Below are 19,065 nucleotides of genomic sequence, written 5' to 3'. Positions count from 1 at the left end.
TGGCTTGGCCCCATCATCTAGCGGTGCTGAGCAAGCACCAGCACACAGTAGGTCCAGCCTGCCCAGACTCGCCCACCACGGGCCCCCTTCCAGAGCCGGGAGACAGGCCAAGGGAGGCCCCTTATTGCCAAGAGCAAACAGGCCGTCCAGGGAAGTTTTGCTCTGGGTCACACCCACCTCTGGGTGGCTGCCAATCTGCCTGCCAGAAACCGCAGGCTGGGCCGCGGCTACCCAGAGTCAGGGCCATGGAGCTTAGGAGACCTTGGGTCAGCTCTGCAAAGGGGGTGTTTACTGAATGCTTCCGGTATCTGCAGCCCCGCTGGGGTTCGGACAGGGGGTCTGGAATAGGGCTTCGCAACTACAGCAGGGCTAGGACCCTCTTGGGCTGGAAGGAGCTAGAGAGGCCCCTGCAAGCTGTCACAGGCTCTTGGTGCTGGCACTGGCTCAGGCTTTCACACACACACACACACACACAGACACACACACACACACACACACACACACACACACGGACAGGCACCCCCTTGGTGGCCTTCACAGTTTCACCTTCAGGTAAATGGGCTCATCCTTTGGGCCATGAGGATGGGAAGTAAAGCAAGGAATGAAAAAGCTAGTGTGTGTGTGTGTGTGTGTGTGTGCGTGCATGCGCGTGCGTGTGCCTGTGTGTGCCTGGGAGTGACCTCATAGCTGCCGGAACATAAAGACTCACAGGTCCGCCTCCCAGGCTCAAAGCTGGCTCTGCAGGGGACATGAGAGGCACACCGAAGACCCACCTCCTGGCCTTCTCCCTCCTCTGCCTCCTCTCAAAGGTAAGGAGGCCCGGGCCCCGGAATGCACTGCTGACTCTTTGGGTGTGGAGGGGGTGGGGATGTAAAATCGCAGCCAAGGACCCCCTTGGCAGAATTCCTCCAGGGCCCCACATTGGGCACAGTCTGGCCACCATACCTAAGCAGGGCTTCTCTCCCTGGCACTCAGAGCTGCCTCCGGCCAGCCCTGCTGTGTGACCTCAGATACGTGCCTTGCCTTCTCTGGATCTCAGCATCTTCCCAGGTGAAGGGTATACAGTTTGTGAGGCCTCTGTGAAGACCATTCATGATCATTCATCAAACTTACCAGGCAAATTAAAGAGGGCTTTAATGTATCCTCATTATGAATGGGGGCACTCAAGACATGACATGCTTGGCCTAACTCTGAACCAGCATTTGGATGGATGCCGAGCTGATTGGAAGGTTCATTCTGCAAGGGCATCAATGCCTTTGGACTCTTAGGTAGTGAGTGACCCGCCCGCCCTAGCTAGAGGGGGACAGGAGAGACACCTGTGGAGTGATGGCCTTATGCCTGAATGCTGCATAGGGCATTCACCAAAGAGCCTGTGGGACATCTACCTTGTCTAACATGCACAACAACCCCATAAGGAATTTTCAATTAAGTGAGGCTCAGAAAGGGTAAGCAACTTGCAACCCCAGTTTTCAGTCAAGTGAGGCTCAGAAAGGGTAAGCAATTTGCCCAAAGCCACACAGCAAAGAAAGGTCAGAGCAATAGAGGAGGGCCATGGTGGAGCCCAGAATGACATGGATGTAGGGGGAGAGGCACTCCAGTCTGTGCCTCCCCAAGCCCAAACTGGACCAAGGCCACAGCTGCTAAGCCTTGTCATCCCCTCAGCAAATGCTAAGCTCCCAGAGCCATGGAATCGGCCCCACCACAAGCCACGATCTCACTGTATTTTCACGCTTTGAGGAGCATGGGCAGGAGCTTCTCTCCCTCAGGCCCCAAGTCTTGGTGCCCGGGAAGCCTGAGAACCACGCTGGCATCCTGTTCTGCTGTTTGTTCTTCCAAAGGGGATGGGTAGGACACGATGCCAGTGTGGGTGACTTGGGTAGTTGGAATAGGGGACTTGGGGCTCTGAGAGGGAGAAGGGGCCCAGGATTATGAGAGAACAAAGTAAAGCTGTCCTAGACTTGCCATTAGGGTGAGACTTACGGGACCATTCTTCCCTGGTCCCAGGAAGCAGGGACTGCACAGAAACACAGGGACTTAGTCACCATGACATGGAAAGCCACAGCAACCCTCAGAGGGAGAACTCCAAGTCTTCCAGGCTGGCCATTGGCTCCGGGGCTCCTGGCTGTGGACTGGGGCAGGAGGCAGACACCTGGGCACAAGCAAAATCACATCGATCAAGGACTGGCCAGGACCTCATTTAATCTCCATCATCACTCAGAAACAGGTTGTCTCTACTCCAATTTACAGAGGAGAAAACTGAGCTTCACCTCCACCTTCCAAAGCCGTTCGTCCATGTGTTCAGTCACGTAGCAAGTCACTGGCAGAACTTGAATCTCAACTCTTGTCCGAAAAACTCCATGCCCAGTGCTCCTGCCCCAGATATCATAAGCCTTGCCCCCCCACCCCAGATATCACAGCAAGGCCCTGGGGAAACTGAGGCACAATGGGACAACTTGAGTTTGGGCCTTGGATATCAACTTGAACTTGGATGTCAATCCTGATTCTGTCTCTTACTGGCTGTGTTACTACACGCTTTGAGCTCCAGTTTTCTCATATTTAAAATGGGCATAATGATGGCACCTCACATTGGAGGGATAAATGAGACAACGGCACTTGGCACATGACGTACATATGGTATCACATGAGATAATTGTACACTAGAATAGTTGATATCATTAATAGCCTTTCCTGGGTATCGGGGCCTACAGAGTCCTGCCCCCTGACAAGCATGGCCAGTAGAGGGGTCCACAGTGGGAGCCAAGGTGCACAGCTGCTGGTCTATTTCCTGGCACTCCTGTTTTCAGATGGGAGGGACCTGAGAGTCACTTCTGACAGTCCTCTCTCCATTGCCCACAAGCCAAGGGAGCTGAACCTCTGACTTAGAAGAGAACCCCAAAGCCCAGACCGTTTCTATGCGAGTCACCTGTGGATTTATGAAAATGCAGATTCGGGCCGGGCACAGTGGCTCATGCCTGTAATCCCAGCACTTTGGGAGGCCGAGGTGGGCGGATCATGATGTCAGGAGTTTGAGACCAGCCTGGCCAGCATGGTGAAACCCCGTCTCTACTAAAACTACAAAAAATTAGCTGGGCATGGTGGTATGCACCTGTAATCCTAGCTACTTGGGAGGCTGAGGCAGAAGAATTGCTTGAACCTGGGAGGCGAAGGTTGCAGTGAGCCGAAATCATGCCACTGCACTCCAGCCTAGGTGACAGAGCAAGACTCCATCTCAGAAAAAAAAAAAAAAGAAAAAAGAAAAAGAAAATGCAGATTCGGATTTATTATATAAAAATTCAGCTTCGGATTTATAGAGGGGCTCCAGATGCTGCCTCTCTGACAAGCTCCCAGGTGACGCTGCTGCTGCTAGTTCAGATCACACCTTGAGGGGCGAGTCTAGGCCATCGTCTCTAGAATCTGAACAGCCTGCAGCGATGGGACCCACTCCCTTGTGAGGCAGCCAGACACCTAGCTCCGTGCGTCCATCTGCTACTCAGTGCTGTCTCAGTGGGGGCCGTGATCGCCTCCTACTTTGTGGCCCCCACCAGAGGCTGGTCAGCCAGTTTGCAATGGCTCCTAGTGGCCAGCGTGGGAGTTGCTGGGAACTGAAAGCAGGTTTGCAGGATTGTGGGGGGGTGGGGGGGGGCACTGGGTGGGGCAGAGGGTGAGGCAGCAAAGGGGTCATTGCCTGCTTTGGGGCTGCACAGGAGATATAAGGTCATTAATTCCATCATTATAAACTGCAAGTCTCCCTTCCTCTAGATAAAACCCTCATCCCCTAAGGATCCTACTAAATACAAACTTGGCCCCCCACAGATGGGGCCACTGGAAGCATCTTGAATTATACTTCCTTCTTGGTCCCCACCTTCAAATGGGCAGACAGGGAGCCCACGGCACCTGCTGTATGGTTTGGTTGTTTCTCTGATGTGGGTGGCGAGGGGCAGGCAGGCCACATGGGCTGATACCCTGATCCTGTCACTGGGGAATGGGTCCCTGGCTTATGGACAGTCTACCCCCATCCCGTGTCCCTGAGTCCTCACTTGGGAAGCAGGACCTGGGACGCTCCCAGCCCTGAATCGAACACACTGACTTGTGGTAAGTCCCTGTCCCTCTCTGGAGCTCAGTTTTCCCATCTGTACCTGGCATGGGGAGGAGGTTAGACTGGGGCAGAGGTGCTGAAAACCTAGCTGAGCTTCAGAAGCCACTGGACAGCTTGTTAAAAATAAAGATTCCAGGTCCCTGACTGTGGGACTTCTGATTTTGTAAGCCCCAGAGTGGGTTGGGGGGTCTGTATTTTCCCAAGTCTCCTGGCTGATGTGATGCACATGCAGAGCTGGGAAACATGCTGAATGGATCGAAAGGCCAAAAACATCCATGATTTGGTTCGATTTATTCAGTCCTAAGATAAGTATCCATATGCTGGAAAACGTACCAGACCCTGCCATTGTCATCCTTGGCTTGTTGCTTTTGCCTTTCTGCAAGCTCCCAGAGGGCCGGGGCTGAGCCCTCTGCCATCATTAACAACAATGATCATCAAAGCTAAGTGCACTGAGCGCCTACTGCATGCCAGGCCCTGTGCTGAGGGTTTGCTGTGCAACATTTCATGTACTCCTCAGAGCAATCCTCTGAGTTAGATACTTCGAGGAAACTGAGGCTCAGAGAGCTTAAGTAACTTCCTTGAGGTCGCTCGGCTAATAAGGGGCAGAATTAGAACTGGAAGTCTAGCCAGGTGCAGTGGCTCATGCCTATAATCCCAGCACTTTGGGAGGCCGAGGCGGGCGGATTGCCTGAGCTCGGGATTTCAAGACCAGCCTGGGTAACATGGTGAAACCCCATCTCTATTAAAAATACAAAAATTGCGAGGCATGGTGGTGGGCACCTGTAATCCCAGCTACTCGGGAGGCTGAGGCACGAGAGTCGCTTGAACCCAGGAGGTGGAGGTTGCAGTGAGGCTGGGATCGTGCCACTGCACTCCAGCCTGGGCAACAGAGTGAGACTCTGACTCCAAAAATAAAAATAAAAAATAAAGAAGTGGAACTCTAGTCCAGAGTCCTTGCCCATAACTACATGCCATACTGCCTCTTAGGGCATGTTGTGGGACTACTGGCCTTCGAGGCCAGGTCTGCCTGTCTCTGAGGCTAAGGTGTGGACACCACGCTGCCCAGCCTGGCAGAGAAGTGGCTGGTTGTGAGGGTCTCACTGCCCACCTCGAAAGCCCGTGGCTGAGTGAGGTCTCTGTCTCTTCAGGTGTGTACCCAGCTGTGCCCGACACCATGTACCTGCCCCTGGCCACCTACCCGATGCCCACTGGGAGTACCCCTGGTGCTGGATGGCTGTGGCTGCTGCCGGGTATGTGCACGGCGGCTGGGGGAGCCCTGCGACCAACTCCACGTCTGCGACGCCAGCCAGGGCCTGGTCTGCCAGCCCGGGGCAGGACCCGGTGGCCGGGGGGCCCTGTGCCTCTGTAAGCAGGTTTGCAGGACTGAGGGGGGGTGGGGTGTGAGCGGGAGGTCAAGGCTGTGGTGTCCTGGATCAAAGTGCAGCCCTCCTCTCTCTGCCTCCTTGGATTCTCACTTCAGGTACCCCGTCCATTCCAGCTGAACTTGGTGGCCCAAAGCCCACTCCCCACTCCCTCCTCTCCCTTCTTGGCCTCTGCTTAAACCATCTCACTACCCCAATAACCTTTCCCCATCCCTACCTGTCCAAATCATTGCCAACTTTCAAAGCCAAGTTCAAACAGCTTCTCCCCTGAGAAGCCCTCCCAGATTCTTCAAACCAGACGCCACCATTCCCTTCTCAGGATCCTTACAACACTTTGGGGAGAATAAAAGTGCAACCTCTTATTTAGGGCATAATATGTGTCCAGAACTGTGCTAAGCACTTACTACACAAGTCACATCATCCTCACAATAACCCTATGATGGGAAGTACTTTCAGACCCATTTTACGAATGAGGAAACTGAGGTTCACCAGCATTAAGGGACATGCTTCACGTCACACGGCATGGGACCAGATCCAACAGGCTCTAAGGAACATTTCATTCTGTCTTCTCCCAGAGTGGGGGCCCTCGGAGCACTGCTGGGATCCTGGGTTTGCCATGTATTCGGCAGTCACTCGAGCATGTGACATTCCTCACCACTCTTCTAGGCCTTGGTGTCCTCTGATGCTTTGGGGCAGGGCTTTGCAAGCTGGCTCCAGCGACTTGGTGCCAGAGAATTCGTTGTTTTGGGAGGGCTGTCCTGTGCATGGTAAGACTGCTAGCAGCATCCCTGAACTCCACCCACTGTATGCCAGGAGCACTCCCCATCCCCCAAGTCGTGACAGTCTGTCTTCAGACAGTGCCAAATTTCCCCAGGGGGCAAAATCTCCAGTTGGGAACCATCACTTTAGAGAAATGCAAAGAGGCAAGAGATTGTTCTTCTTTTTTCTTTTTTAATAATAAGCCTTGTAGAACAATTTACCTCTTTCATCTATGTGCATGTCACACTTTTATAAAAATAAGAATGAAAGAGAGAGAAAGAGAGAAGCTCATGAATCATTGACAATGAATTCATCTGTAGGAAAAGCCTTGTTAAAAAACAACAGGCCAGGCACAGTGGCTCATGCCTATAATCCTATTACTTTGGGAGACTGAGGCAGGATGACCACTTGAGCCCAGGAGTTCTAGGCCAGCCTTGTCAACATAGTGAGATCCTCTCTCTATCAAAAAAAAAAAAAAAAAAAAAAAAATTAGCCGAGTGTGGTGGCACATGCCTGTGGTCCCAGCTACTTGAGAGGCTGAAGTGAGAGGCTCGCTTGAGCCTGGGTGTTTGAGGCTGCAGTGAGCCGTGATTGCGTCACTACATTCCAGCCTGGGCAACAGACCAAACCCTATCTCAAAAAAAAAAAAAAAAAAAGAGTAATAACTCCATGTGAAACGCTTTATTTACAAGTATTGTAAGGATAAGGAGGGCGATTCGTTACACAGACTGAGGGATGATTGCTTATGAAAATGCATCTGAAGAACAATTGAGACAAGTAACACTTTGCTTACAAAGCTGTTATTTACATTTGCTGTGACACGTGTAAACAGCACCCACAGAGTTTATTTTACACTTGAACAGCCCTTACCATGTGTAAGACACTGAGGGTTTCACAAATATAAACTCATTTAATCTCACAACCACATGAGGTAGGTACCCTTCTCTTATAAATGGAAAAAAGAGGTACAGAGAGGCTAAGCAACTTGCCCAAGGTCACACAGCTCATAAGCGGCAGAGCTGAGATCTGGACTCAGGGAGCTGGCTCCACGAGCTCCACTGCTCAATTGCCTGACATGCAGCAGTTGATTAGTACATAGGCTGTGATTGTTAATAACTTTATTAAGGGATTTTTCTTATTCCATCTTAATTCAGACTTCAAACACCTGCAGGCCAAAGGTGTACTTGGGTCCCTGGTCCTTCCTGCAACTTCCCACCTTGGTCTGTCAACATGATGGGTGCTCAACAGTGTTTAATGATTTAAACTGAATTTAGAGGCCGGGAACTGGTGAACCCCAAAGAGTCCAGCTAAGACATCGCAAAGGCTCAGTCTAGGGTTTTGCAGGGAACACGCTGCCAAAAACCTCTCCTATCACTTACTCGTTGAACGCTCTTCTCTAAGGGCCAACTCAGCTGTGAGATGTGCTGCAGATTCACCATCATGGTAACAGCACATCCAATGCTGGGATCCTGATCTTCCACCCCCCAGAACGGCCTCCCCAGTCTGTTGAGAGCACCTGCATCCTTCTCATGGCTCAGGCTCAAGACCTTGGAGTCGTTCTAGACGTCTCTCTCTCTCTCCCTTTTTTTTTTTTTTTTTTTGAGATGGAGTCTCACTCTTTCACCCAGGCTGGTGTGCAGTGGCAGGATCTCAGCTCACTGTAACCCCCATCTCTTGTGTTCAAGCGATTCTCATGCCTCAGCCTCCCAAGTAGCTGGGATTACAGATGCATACCACCATGCCTGGCTAATTTTTGTATTTTTAGTAGAGACGGAGTTTCGCCATGTTGGCCAGGCTGGTCTGGAACTCCTGACCTCAAGTGATCCACCCGCCTCGGCCTCCCTAAGTGCTGGGATTACAGGTGCGAGCCACCACAGCCGGCCTAGACATCTCTCTTTTCTCACCTCCCACATACCACCCACCAGCAAATTCATCATGGTATTTCCGGCATCTGACACTCCCATCCCTTCTGTGGCTACCACCCTGGTCTGAGCCTCGTCATCATTGGCCTGGATTTTGCAGTAGCCCCATAATCATCTCCCTCCCTCTGTCCTTGCCCCTGGTCTATTCACAAAGCAGCAGTCAGAGAGCTCCTGGGAAGTCGTAAGCCGGATCACCTCCCTCTTCTGCCCCAAGCCTTCTGGTGTCTTTTCCATCTCAGAGGAAAAGCCCAAGTCCCCACAGTGGCCTACGAGGCCCCACAGGATCCTGCTCATGCTTGCTCTCTGACCTCATCTCCTCCTGCTCTCTGCTCCAGCCACATTGGCCCCTTGCTGTTCCTTAAATACCCCAGGCACACTCCTGCCTCAGGGCCTTTGCACTGGCTGTTCCCTCTACCAGCATTATTTCTCAGCAAGGCCTTCACTGCTGGAGGATTAGATGAGCTAGGGGACTTACAGCATTTTGCCCCAAGCCTGGCACATAGCAGATGCTACATGGAAGCATAACCCACTCCCGTTTATTGAGCATCTGCTATGTGCCAGGCTTGGGGCAAAATGCTGTAAGTCCCCTAGCTCATCTAATCCCCCAGCAGCCCTGTGAGCTGGGTACCAAGGCTCAGAGAGGCAAAATAACTTGCCCCAGGCCCCACAAGTGGGAGCCAGAGTTGGAACCGAAGTATGTGTGGTTTTGATTCTGAAACCCCCGTGTGTGTACAGACCTACTGGAAGGTTTTCTCAGAAGATCTGGGAGAACCTGTTTGCTAATTAGTCCTTTCCCCAGACGTAGCTCAGTGGCCACCCAGGTCTCACACACACGCTGTTCCCCGTCTGCACTTCCTGAGCAGCTCACACGCTTCTCCAGCGCTCTTACTTCATTCTCTCTTGGAGGTGATGCCCTCACACCTGTCCCCCCTCCCCAAGCCCATGAGTTCCTCGAGACGGGAACTGTCCTCTTTCTGTCTAGGAGCACAGTGATTGGCACACAGGTGGGAAACGGTAAATACCTCTGGAATGATAAGGAGTAGGGCCATTTTATCAGGGTCTCTCATGTGCCAAGGCTTATGCCAGCTATTCAGTTAAGGGGCACTCCTGCAGTGCTGTCGCACATAGGCTCTGAGCCCACCGGAGGGATGCGGAGACGCACACTGGCCGCCCCAGCCCTCAAGGAGTTCATGTCCAGTGGAGGAAGTGGCAATAACACCCATATCTTGAGGGCTTCGTTGAAAGAGTGTTCCCTGAGCACCTAGGCCACGCCTAGCACCGTGTGCTAGAGGGTACGGACGTGTCATCCCATGGAACCTGAAGGTACAATTACCGAGCTCATCATTGCTGTTGTTCAGGCCGCTCAGAGAAGTTAAGTAACTTACTCAAAGACACACAGCCAGCAAATTAAGCCCTGACCTGACAGTGATGACTACAGCATAAGTGGACAATGACTTTGTTGCATGAAATTTCAGTGTGTATAGAATACTTAAACGTTATTAATATATGGTAACTATACTAATGATAATAACGGAGTAGCTAGGACCTACGGAATGTCTCTTTTATGTTGTGATCATTACGCCTATCATTCCGAGTAGTCTCTACCACCCTGCAAAATAAGTACCATTATATCCCAGCTTGCAAATGTGGAAACTGAGGCAAGAAGAAGTGAAATCACTTGGCCCAGGTCCACAGCTAAGAAAGGGCAGAGTTTGGGGGGTCAATCCAGGCCTGTCTTCTTGCAATCCCTGTGCGAGGATCCAGGGTGCCCCAGCAGGCTGGTGGAGGGCTGGGGAGAGGTGCATATCTTGGGCTGGAGCCCTGGGCAGGGCTCAGCTACTGTGAGGCCGCTGCCTCCGGCAGCGGGATCTGGGCAGCTCTGCAGAGAGGGCTGTGCCGCTTTGCGGGTCACCGATGGGGGTGCGGTTTCTCCTCCGCAGTGGCAGAGGACGACGGCAGCTGTGAGGTGAACGGCCGCCTGTATCGGGAGGGGGAGACCTTCCAGCCCCACTGCAGCATCCGCTGCCGCTGCGAGGACGGCGGCTTCACCTGCGTGCCGCTGTGCAGCGAGGACGTGCGGCTGCCCAGCTGGGACTGCCCCCACCCCAGGAGGGTCGAGGTCCCGGGCAAGTGCTGCCCTGAGTGGGTGTGCGGCCAAGGAGGGGGACTGGGGGCCCAGCCCCTTCCAGCCCAAGGTGAGCGCAGCGGTGGTCCAGGTCAGGGGCAGGACTGCCTGGGGGCGCCAAGGGCCACCTGGGGGGTGGGGTGGGGCGGGGCTTCCTGGGTACCAGGACCCAGGGACACATCAGAAGCTGGGAGGGGCGGAGGCTGAGAAGAGAGATAAGAAAGAGGAGTGGAGGGCCTGGCGCGGTGGTTGCCCCCTGTAATCCCAGCACGTTGGGAGGCCGAGGTGGGCGGATCACTTGAGGTTAGGAGTTCGAAACCAGCCTGGCTAACATGGGAAAACCCCGTCTCTACTAAAAATTCAAAAATTAGCCTAGCATGGTGGCGGGCATCTGTAGTCCCAGCTACTTGGGAGGCTGAGGCAGGAGAATCGCTTGAACCCGGGAGGCAGAGGTTGCAGTGAGCCCAGATCACGCCACTGCACTCGAACCTGGCCGACAAGCGCGAAACTTCGTCTCAAAAAGAAGAAAAAAAGAAAGAGGAGTGGAGGGTCACCGTCTTTAAAACCGATAAACAAAAAGCCACCGCCTTTGATATGTGTACTTTAAAACCATAAATAATTAAAAATAAAAACTGGGTGACAGAGCGGGGAGAGGAAAGGTGGCTTAGGGTATGTGAACCAAATTCTCACATTTCAGAGATATAATAGAGCTAAGCTCTTAGAATATACAATATTACCGTATTTATAATATATTGATACATGTTAATATAATATTAATTTATTATTATTTAGGCTTACTAAAAAAGGAAATCAAAACTGAACCAGGCAAGGTGGCTGCTCTGGAATGTGGGCCTGGGGTAGGCTAGAGATGGAGAAAAGACAGTTACCTCCCACCGTTCCACTATAAATCTTCAATTTTAGAGATTTTTGTTGTTGCTGTGTTGCTTTTTGAAAATTATTATCACATGAATGTGACTTTTTAAAAAAGGCAACTGAAAAGAGGAGGATTGATTTCATAAATGCTGCTGCCACCCACAAGAGGTAGTCACGTGTTATGGGTCAGGTGCACGGCATCTGCACCAGCCCCACCACCCCCTTTTTGCTGTGTGACTCTGAGAAAGTTGCTTAACTTCTCTGTGTCTCAGTTTCTCCTGCTGTAAAATGGGGACAATAAGAGCATCCACTTCATAGCGTTGTGAGAACTACTTGAGTTTGTTCAAGTTAAGCAGCTGTAGCAGTGCCTGGCACATGGTACTGTATCAGAGGTAGCCGTTATTATCCCTGTGATGGAATATGATATATCCATTTAAATACATAGGAAAACACCAGTGAGTTCGCCTTATGGATAAAAGCAGGATAAGAAGGTGTATTTCCAGCTCAAGCTCAACTAAGTGTGTCCCTATGCACGTATACAGGTATATCTACACATACACATGCATACACAGCACACACATGTGGGTAGAAATCAGGGTTTCTCAACCTCAGCACTAGTGACAATTGGGGCAAGTAATTATTTGTTGGGGTGGGGCTTTCCTGTGCACTGCGGGGTGCTTAGCAGCATCCCTGGCTTCTACTCACTAGATACCAGTAGCACTCCCCCAGTTGTGATGACCAAAACTGTCTCCAGATATTGCCAAACCTTTCCTGGGAGGCAAAATTACCCTAGTTGAGGACTACTTACCCTAGTGTAAGACTAGAAGGAAGGACACCGAAATATTCACAGAGGGAGACTTGGAGCAGAGAAAAAGCTAGACCGTGGTGAACCTGCCATCTTGTTCCTGGCACAAGAATCCTGGAATCTTTAGCATCCTTGCCACCGGGCCAAAGCACCACTCCACTCAGGCTGGGCACCCCCTGCCTGTAAAATGCTGTTTATCCAAAGAGAAGAGAAAGCCGTGGTTCACTGAGGGACCATCGTGACACTCTGGTTGCCAAATAACTAATATTTATGGAAATCTTACAAGTACCAGGCACTGTGCTAGGCACTTCACACCCATTATTTTATTCAATGCCATCCACTGTTAGGAAATTTACATAACAAGAAACTGAGATGCAGAGAGGCTGAGCCATTTGACCAAGATTGCAGTGGCCGCTGGTGGGTGGGTTGAGCTGCTGAGCCCTGGCTGCTCAGTGTTAACTCTTGTTCTTTCCCCTCTAGGACCCCAGTTTTCTGGCCTTGTCTCTTCCCTGCCCCCTGGTGTCCCCTGCCCAGAATGGAGCACGGCCTGGGGACCCTGCTCGACCACCTGTGGGCTGGGCATGGCCACCCGGGTGTCCAACCAGAACCGCTTCTGCCGACTGGAGACCCAGCGCCGCCTGTGCCTGTCCAGGCCCTGTCCACCCTCCAGGGGTCGCAGTCCACAAAACAGTGCCTTCTAGACCCCAGCTGGGAATGGGGACATGGTGTCCACCATCCCCAGCAGGTGGCCCTGTGCCTGGGCCCTGGGCTGATGGAAGATGGTCCGTGCCCAGGCCCTTGGCTGCAGGCAACACTTTAGCTTGGGTCCACCATGCAGGACACAAATATTAACACACTGCCTGGTCTGTCTGGACCCTGAGGTACAGCAGAGGTGCAAGATCTAGTCCCTTTTCCTCTAACTCACTGCCTAGGAGGCTGGCCAAGGTGTCCAGAGTCCTCTAGCCCACTCCCTGCCTACACACACAGCCTATATCAAACATGCACACGGGCGAGCTTTCTCTCCAACTTCCCCTGGGCAAGAGATGGGACAAGCGTTCCCTTAATATTGAGGCTGCAGCAGGTGCTGGGCTGGACTGGCCATTTTTCTGGGAGTAGGATGAAGAGAAGGCACACAGAGATTCTGGATCTCCTGCTGCCTTTTCTGGAATTTGTAAAATCGTTCCTGAATACAAGCCTATGCGTGATCTTGTGTGTCAGGCCTGTGTTTTCTGAGAAAGCCCTCCCATTATCCGGGGCAGAATTCAGGGGTGGAGTTCTCTGTGAACCTCACAAGGTGAAATCACATGGTCTTAAAGAAAGCCAGAAGACAGGCCTTCAAGTGATCCATGAAACCCAAATCGTATTAATAATAATTAACTTTTTAATTAATTTATTTTTTTTGAGACGGAGTTTTGCTCTTGTTGCCCAGGCTGGAGCTGGAGTACAATAGCACAATCTCGACTCACTGCAGCCTCCCGGGTTCAAGTGATTCTCCTGCCTCAAGACTCCTGAGTTGCCGGGATTACAGGTGCATGCCACCATGCTCGGCTTTTTTTTTTTTTTTTTAATATATTTTTAGCAGCGATGGGGTTTAGCCATGTTGGTCAGGCTGGTCTCGAACTCCTGACCTCAAGTGATCCGCCCGCCTCGGCCTCCCAAAGTGCTGGGATCACAGGCGTGAGCTACTGCGCCCGGCCAATAATTAACATTTCTTGAGCACCTACTATGTGCCAGGCACTAGCACTTTATACAGACCAGTGCTTCCCAGCGTTTTTGACCAGAGAAGAGCAGGGAGAATGAAAGCTGACTCCCAGGGACTGGGGAGCATAGCCTGAAATCAACTAACCCAAGGGTGAAATTGTTCGAAGTCTCATGTTTTATTGTTTACAAACAAAACAAAACAAAAAACAAAAACAAAAACAAAACACCCAACACCAAATACATAAATTTTACATTTTCCTCCATGGTCTACCTGTGTTTGTTTAAAAAGTAAAACTATATTTCCATTAGGATCCAAGCAGGAAATTAGAAAACACTCTTGGTATTTAAACAGGGATTTCTTCTTATTAAACTAATTTTATAAAGGTATAATTTACGCTCAGTTAAATATACAGGTTTTAAGCATATGGTTTAACGAGTCTTCATAAACGTACACTCTCATGTAACCAACTCCTCAATCAAGGTATAAAACATTTTCATCATCTCAGGGAGTTCCCTCTGGCTCCTTCCCAGTTATCCCTCTGCTCCCCAAGGCAACCACTGTTCTGATTTCTATCACCATAGATGAGCTTTCCTGTTCTTGAACTTCGCATTAATACAACCATACAGTAGGTGCTCTATAATGAATGACGTCTTTCACTCAACATAATAAAATAAAAGGAATTTAATGAGAGGACTTAGTTACCCACCTGAGACGCCAAGTAGGGGACCGTGTGATGCAAGAGGAGAAATTCAACACCAGCCCTCGGGGTGGAGGGGCAGAGGGAGGGCAGAGCCCAGAGCTGGCACCAGCAGGCAGAGGATGGGAACCCGGCAAGGCTGTCTGCTGGGAGCTGCAGCCGCTAAGGAGACGCAGCCTCGTAGACCTAACAAAAAGTAGATGGAGGTGGGGAGACCTGCCCTGGCTTCTGCCTGCTGCCATCCCCCAGTTTCCAGTTATGCCTCCCATGAGTCAAACCTGCTGGGAAGGTGGAAGAAAGGGGAGCCTGGGAGATGCAGGACAATGAAGGGCAGGAGGGTTCTGAGAATGAGGGCAATTCCCAGACACAGTGTTTGTAAATTACCCACCCCAGTTACGGTTGTTGGTCGCAGAGGCCCGTGCTGCCCAGCCCCCATCACTTATCTCAGGTATCACCCCCTCCAGAAACCTTAGTTTGAGAATCACAGGCTGAGTTTGAACCATGTAACCTTCACCGAGCCCCTGCATGGCAGATATAACTAACTCCAGCTCAGGGATAAGAAAACGCCCGGGAAAGTGAGCTGTCTAAAAGCTAGTCTACAGCTGGGATGGGATGCTAGTCCAACCCGAGTTTATCTGACTCTCAACAATGGCTGTTGGTCTCTCACAGACTGAGAATTTCCATGGATCTGGTTCTGCAAGGGTAAACCCTAAATACATTTCCAGGCAAAATTCTGATAACATTCCCCAAAACAGGGAGAACACGGACAAGAACGAGGAATGTGCACCAAGGGACTCCCATACATAAGGCTCTCTCTGACAAGTGCTCCGTCCACACCATTGCACGTCATCCTTGGGACATTCCTACAGGAAAGTGCCACTAATACTCCCTGTTTAGAGATGAGTAAACTGAGACCCAGAGTGATTAACAAGTTGCCCTGGAGTTGTAGAGCTGGGACTCAGGCCCATGACCTCACCGCTGAGCTGCCGCTGTGCAGTGGTGGAGTGAGTGGGCTCAGCCAACCTGCCCAGGTGTGCATCCTGGCTCTGCTATTTCCTAGCGCTATCATCTTAGGCAAAGTACTTAACTGCCTTGTGCCTCAGTTTCCCCTTCTTTAAAATGGGGATGTCAATACTCAACACAGAGGATTGCTGAGAGTATTATGTGATTTACAAAAAAATTTAGGGCCGGGCGCGGTGGCTCACACCTGTAATCCCAGCACTTTGGGAGGCCAAGACAGGCAGATCACTTGAGGTCAGGACTTCGAGACCAGCCTGGCCAACACATCAAAACCCCGTCTCTACTAAAAATACAAAAATTAACTGGGTATGATGGCACACGCTTGTAATCCCAGCTGCTCAGGAGGCTGAGGCACAAGAATTGCCTGACCTGGGGAGACAGAGGTTGTAGTGAGCCAAGATCACACCACTGCACTCCAGCCTGGGGGACAGAGCAAGACTCTGTCTCATTAAATAAATAAATAAATAAATAAATAAAATAATATTGGAGGCCGAAAGATTGAGGATCATGATCAACTCATTATACCACTGGAAGCCATATGAGTAAGCAGCAAACTATTTCTCATAAATGCAGAATGTTGGCAAAGTGACAAACTGTTTCTGCCACCCAGAAGGAATGCTGAGGGCAGTCACTCTCCAAGCATAGTGTTTCTTGTGATTAGGCGTAATTGAAGCCTGTTAGTGACAGTATGAATCTGTGATCAGTCAACCAGCTAACCAGTCATTACCTCCTCCTCCCTGCTCATTCTACCCAATAAATAGGAAGGGCTGTGGAAGCTCAGGGGCTGCCTTTGCTCACTAGAAGCAAGGAGTTCTCTTCTTCCCCTGGCCCCTTCCTTTAAGACAGTTTCTTTTGTCTTAAGTTTTCATTTCTACATTTGTCCCTTTGTTCAGTCCTGTAATGAAGTCACAGGCAGTAACAGTAGTAACTGCTGTAATGACGGTCTCAAGGAGTAACAGTAATAACTGTCGCAGTGACAGTCTCAAGTAGTAATTGTGGTAGTCTGCAACAAAAAATAAAATAAAATAAAATAAAATAAATAAAATAAAATAAATTTTAGCAACCATTATCCTAACTCTTGGTGCTTTAGTTTTTTGATCTGTAAAATGGGAATAAATAGTAGTGCCCACCCCACAGGATGGCTGTATAAAGTGAGTACCCGGCTGTGTGCAGTGGCGAGCATGCCTGTAATCCCAGCACTTTGGGAGGCCAAGGCGGGTGGATCACCTGAAGTTGGGAGTTCGAGACCAGCCTGGCCAACGAGGTGAAACCCCATCTCTACTAAAAATACAAAAATTAGCCAGGCATGGTGGCACGCGCCTGTAATCCCAGCTACTTGGGAGGCTAAGGCATGATAATCACTTGAACCCAGGAGGTGGAGGTTGCAGTGAGCCAAAATCATGCCACTGCACTCCAGTCTGGGCAACAGAGCAAGACTCTGCCAAAAAAAAAAAAAAAAAAAAAGTGAGTATCCACTCCGCAGGGGTATTGTGAGTATTGGGAAGGTAATTCATCCATGTTCTTCAACTGAAGCTATTATTATCATCCTGCCTGCAATTCTTGGCAAGTGTTGTGAAGGCAAGGACTTGGAATCCTCTTGTTTGTGGAGAAGAGGAAACGTGTCGGAGGCAAAGTCACAGGGGCAAACCAGGTTAACCCTCTCTGAAGCTCTCACGGCCACAGGTGCCAGGCCTGGCCATTCCTCCATGGGAAGCTTCTGCACTCACTTCCTCAGTGCTGGCCTGGGTCTGCAGGGCAAGCTGAGTGTCCCGGGGCAGAATGCTTTCTGGAGAGGCCTCTGCTACCAGCTGTGGCTGAAGGACCTGGCACAGGGCCTGTTCCTGGGGCCCTCGGCACACCATCCTCCTCCAGCTGAGAGCCGTAAGGAAGCAGTTTCCCTAGTGAACGGCATCAACAGGCCCCAGGAGGTCCTCCTGCCTGCCAGGACACCCGTGGTCCTCCCCATCCTAACTAGTTACAATTAAAATGAATCTAGCAAACACAGACAGCCAGGCCCTCCCACGCCCTGCCCTGGGATGCAGGGACAAAGACGGCACCCAGGGTAGCCCACACACTTATGGGGAGCAGCTTACAGTCTCACTGTTTATTGAGCAGCTACTGTGTTCCTGATGCTTCTGTAAACCAGAAAGTGTCTGAGACAGGTCTCAATCAGTTTAGACATTTATTTTTCCAAGGTTAAGGACATGCCCAGTAGAGAGGTCTGTGCCTTTCTCTAACGATGACTTTGAGGGCTTCAGTATTTAAAGGGGAAAGCAGGCTGGAGGGGAAAGAAGGAGGGTCTGGAAATCCACATATTGCAAGAGAAAAAGAGCACGTAGGGAAATTATGTATTCAGAAAAAGAGCAGGTAGAGAAATTATGTACTCAATTACGTATTCGTCTCACGCTCTGTAACTTTACATAAGATAAGGTGAACACAGAGTAGCTACTCATGGAGATACCTGGCCTTTTATCTGTGGCTCTCTGCTTAGGAACAAAGGAAAGGCAGCTTCTTGCATGACTCAACTTTCAGCTTAATTTTTTCCTTTTGGCAGAGTGAATTGGGGTTTTCATTTTCTTTTCACACTTTCTATACCTTCTCTTATTGAAAGTGAGGTGGTTGCTGTGATCTGCATTTTACAGATGAGAAGCTGAGGCTTGAAGAATAGAATCACCACTCACCATCCAGGATGGGAAGTCAGAACCAGCTGAACCAGCGGCTGGCCCAGCCTCTCTCTCTCTCTGTCTCTCTCTCTGTCTGTTTCTCTCTCTCTTCTGTCTCTCTCTCTCTTCTGTCTCTCTCTCCGTTTCTCTCCCTCACCGTTTCTCTCTTCTGTTTCTCTCTCTCTCATCCTCTCTCCTCCTCTCCTTCCATTTTGTTTCTCTTTTCCTTGCCTTTCTTTTTCTTCTTTCTTGAATTTTTAATGAAGTATAAAAAGTATACAAGGCCAGGCATGGTGGCTCATGCCTGTAATCCCAGTACTTTGGGAGGCTGAGGCAGGTGGATCGCGTGAGCTCAGGAGTTCGAGACCAGCCTGGGTACGTAGTGAAACACCCTCTACAAAAAATACAAAAATCAGCCGGGCATGGTGGCACATGCCTGTAGTCCAAGCTACACAGGAGGCTGAGGTGGGAGGATGGCTTGAACCCAGGAGGCGGAGGTTGCAGTGAGCCGAGATTGCATCACTGCACTCTAGCCTGGGTGACAAGAGTGAGACCTTGTCTCAAAAAAAAAAAAAAGTATACAAATAAAAGTGCTCAGTTAGTCCAGTTTTCACAAATGAGCACACCCATGCAATCAGTACCTGGGTCAACAGCAGGACCATGCATTGCCTGCACCTCCAAAATCCACCTTGGACTCCCTCTCTTCACTACCCACAAGAATCATTATCCTGACTTCTAACAGATAGATCCATTGTACCTGACCAGAGGCAACAGCCATCACCTGGAGACTTGTTAGAAATGCCCCATCCCAGACCTACAGAAGCTCTGGGAGTTGGGCCCAGAAATCTATTTTAACAAACCTCCCATCTCCTTAAAATCAGACACAGCTGGAGCTCGGGGGAGGAGCGCAATGATGTGCTGCTGCCTCCTTGTGGCATTTCCATGCATGAACAGCCGAGAGGCCACCTGCCAGGAGGAGGCTGTCTTCAAGGGGCAACTCCAACAGCCTCCCTGGGAGGTA

At 50.6% G+C, this 19,065-nt stretch overlaps 1 protein-coding gene and 1 pseudogene across 1 annotated transcript; both read left to right on the top strand.

Annotated features, from left to right (window-relative positions):
• The first annotated feature begins 216 nt into the window (after positions 1 to 216).
• On the top strand, positions 217 to 13,168 carry CCN5 (cellular communication network factor 5). Its single transcript, XM_030826053.1, has 5 exons — positions 217 to 552; positions 725 to 809; positions 5,245 to 5,461; positions 10,100 to 10,354; positions 12,443 to 13,168. The coding sequence occupies exons 2-5, from the start codon at positions 750 to 752 to the stop codon at positions 12,661 to 12,663; spliced, it is 753 nt and encodes a 250-aa protein (XP_030681913.1). The 5' UTR covers positions 217 to 552; positions 725 to 749; the 3' UTR covers positions 12,664 to 13,168.
• Positions 12,795 to 17,366, top strand: LOC115837990 (annotated as a pseudogene).
• The last annotated feature ends 1,699 nt before the right edge of the window (positions 17,367 to 19,065 follow it).

Source organism: Nomascus leucogenys, chromosome 13 (assembly GCF_006542625.1).
Source record: "Nomascus leucogenys isolate Asia chromosome 13, Asia_NLE_v1, whole genome shotgun sequence".
Taxonomy (NCBI): domain Eukaryota; kingdom Metazoa; phylum Chordata; class Mammalia; order Primates; family Hylobatidae; genus Nomascus; species Nomascus leucogenys.
The sequence above is the reverse complement of the archived record's forward strand: the minus strand, read 5'-3'. Positions and strand labels throughout refer to the sequence as shown.